The sequence below is a fragment of the Tyto alba genome, unplaced genomic scaffold (assembly GCF_018691265.1).
Source record: "Tyto alba isolate M040663 unplaced genomic scaffold, T.alba_DEE_v4.0 Super-Scaffold_24, whole genome shotgun sequence".
Taxonomy (NCBI): domain Eukaryota; kingdom Metazoa; phylum Chordata; class Aves; order Strigiformes; family Tytonidae; genus Tyto; species Tyto alba.
Window position 1 is genome coordinate 881,431 of NW_024881298.1, and position 2,240 is coordinate 883,670.

At 51.1% G+C, this 2,240-nt stretch overlaps 1 protein-coding gene across 1 annotated transcript; it reads left to right on the plus strand.

Moving 5' to 3' along the window:
- Window positions 1-1,092: 1,092 nt before the first annotated feature.
- On the plus strand, window positions 1,093-2,024 carry LOC104357678 (olfactory receptor 14A16). The gene is given in 2 exon segments (XM_009963140.3): window positions 1,093-1,993; window positions 1,996-2,024. Coding segments are annotated over 2 exon segments (930 nt in total).
- The last annotated feature ends 216 nt before the right edge of the window (window positions 2,025-2,240 follow it).

The window sequence follows — 2,240 nt, forward strand, 5'->3', positions numbered from 1 at the left end:
AGCAAGGAACACACCCTTCCCCACCTTAAGCCTACAGATCAGCATCAAATTCACCCTTGGATTTGATCTTAGATGTTTTATAGGACCACCAAACACCAAGCTATCCTTAGACAATGCCATGCTGCCAGGAGGTGTCTGCAGGGCAGAGCTGAGCACTCAGTGAGTCGGATGGGGTCTGTGGGCACTGACAGGGAGGAGACATGGAGACAGAGAAGCAGCCCCTGGCAGTTACATCTCCAGGCAGCAGAGACATGGGCAAGGAGGGAGAGGGAGCTGTTCCCAGAAATGTTGAGGGAGGGGGGGATTCAGGCATCTCCCTGCCATCCCCTGCAGTGCAGAACCCTTCCCCACTCTCCTCATCTACCCAGCACATCTTCTGCCCCAAGGACACGTGTTCCCAGGCTGTGTCACCTCGATGGAATCCCGACCCTTGATGAGTTTAAAACCCCCAGTACCTGTCTCTCTCCCCTTGTTCTTCCTCCTTCAGCAGCAGCATTGGGGCATGTCTCTGCATTTCCCCTCCTGTCTGTGCTGCCCTTGTTCTTGCCCTCAGTCCCTCTGGGGAGGAGGGTTTCAGCTGCAGCTCAATGAAACATTGGGTCTTGCCCTGTAGATGTGTCCAGGGGAGCAAAGTGCCCCAGCCCACCCTAACCCGGAGGGCTCAGGGCAACACAGAGCTTGGGGCCGGAGAATGAGCTGGCTCTGTCTGCTCACTGCAGCTGTGGCACCGCCAACAGTCTCTCTGGGGTTGTCCTCCTGGAAGATGCTGAAGAGCCCTTCTGCATTATGAATGAATTAGAGCTGACATGAACTGTTGATTTCATACTTTTGCTGTCTCATACCCTCTGCTGTAGAGAAGGGCTGACTGCTCTGGAGCTGATGGGCCAAGGCTACTTGTCCTGGAAACTCACTCAGCCTGCACAGCCCAGACATCTAGCCTGAGAGACAAGCAAGGAGGGAGGTAATATGTGTTTGGGTAGGAACAAGGGACATAGCATTGACTAATGGATAGAGATTTGCTTAAAAAAGTTTGCCCTAAATTCTCAGTGTGCTTTTCCTCCCTGGACAGGTCCACTTGCCCTGAGGCAGCACATGTCCAACAGCAGCTCCATCACCCAGTTCCTCCTCCTGGCATTCACAGACACACGGGAGCTGCAGCTCCTGCACTTCTGGCTCTTCCTGGGCATCTACCTGGCTGCCCTCCTGGGAAACGGCCTCATCATCACAGCCATCGCCTGCGACCACCACCTCCACACCCCCATGTACTTCTTCCTCCTCAACCTTTCCCTCCTTGACCTGGGCTCCATCTCCACCACTCTCCCCAAATCCATGGCCAATTTCCTCTGGGACAACAGGACCATTTCCTATGCAGGATGTACTGCCCAGGTGTTTCTGTTTGCCTTCTTGATGTCAGCAGAATTTTCTCTTCTCACCATCATGGCCTATGACCGCTACGTTGCCATCTGCCAACCCCTGCACTACGGGACCCTCCTGGGCAGCAGAGCTTGCGTCCACATGGCAGCAGCTGCCTGGGGCACTGGGTTCCTCTATGCCGTGCTGCACACTGCCAATACATTCTCACTATCATTCTGCTACGGCAATGTCATTAACCAATTCTTCTGTGAAATCCCTCAGATCCTCAATCTCTCCTGCTCCAACTCCTTCCCCAGGGAAGTTGGTCTTCTTGTGGTTAGTGCTTGTTTAACAAGCGGGTGTTTTGTTTTCATCGCGGTGTCCTATGTGCAGATTTTCAGGGCTGTGCTAAGGATCCCCTCTGAGCAAGGACAACATAAAGCCTTCTCCACGTGCCTCCCTCACCTGGCTGTGGTCTCCCTGTTCCTCAGCACTGCCATGTTTGCTTACCTGAAGCCCCCATCCATCTCATCCCAATCACTGGATCTGATGATGGCTGTTCTCTACTCGGTGGTACCCCCAGTGTTAAACCCTCTCATCTACAGCATGAGGAACAAGGAGATCAAGGTTGCCATTAGGAAAGCGATTTCATGGATGTTTCTCAATACTGATAAACTTTCCTTCTCTCTGCACAAGTGACTCCGAGTCTATCCCATTCCAAGCCTGTGCATTTTTTAAAATTTTATCATTCTCATAATTTGATTTATCATTAATATTTTTGTTCTCATTCTCAATATCATAATGTTATCATTATAATTTTTGGTAATCTGTAGTTATTCTGTTCCTACACAAATGTTTAGATTCAGCTCACTTGTACTGAGACCTGA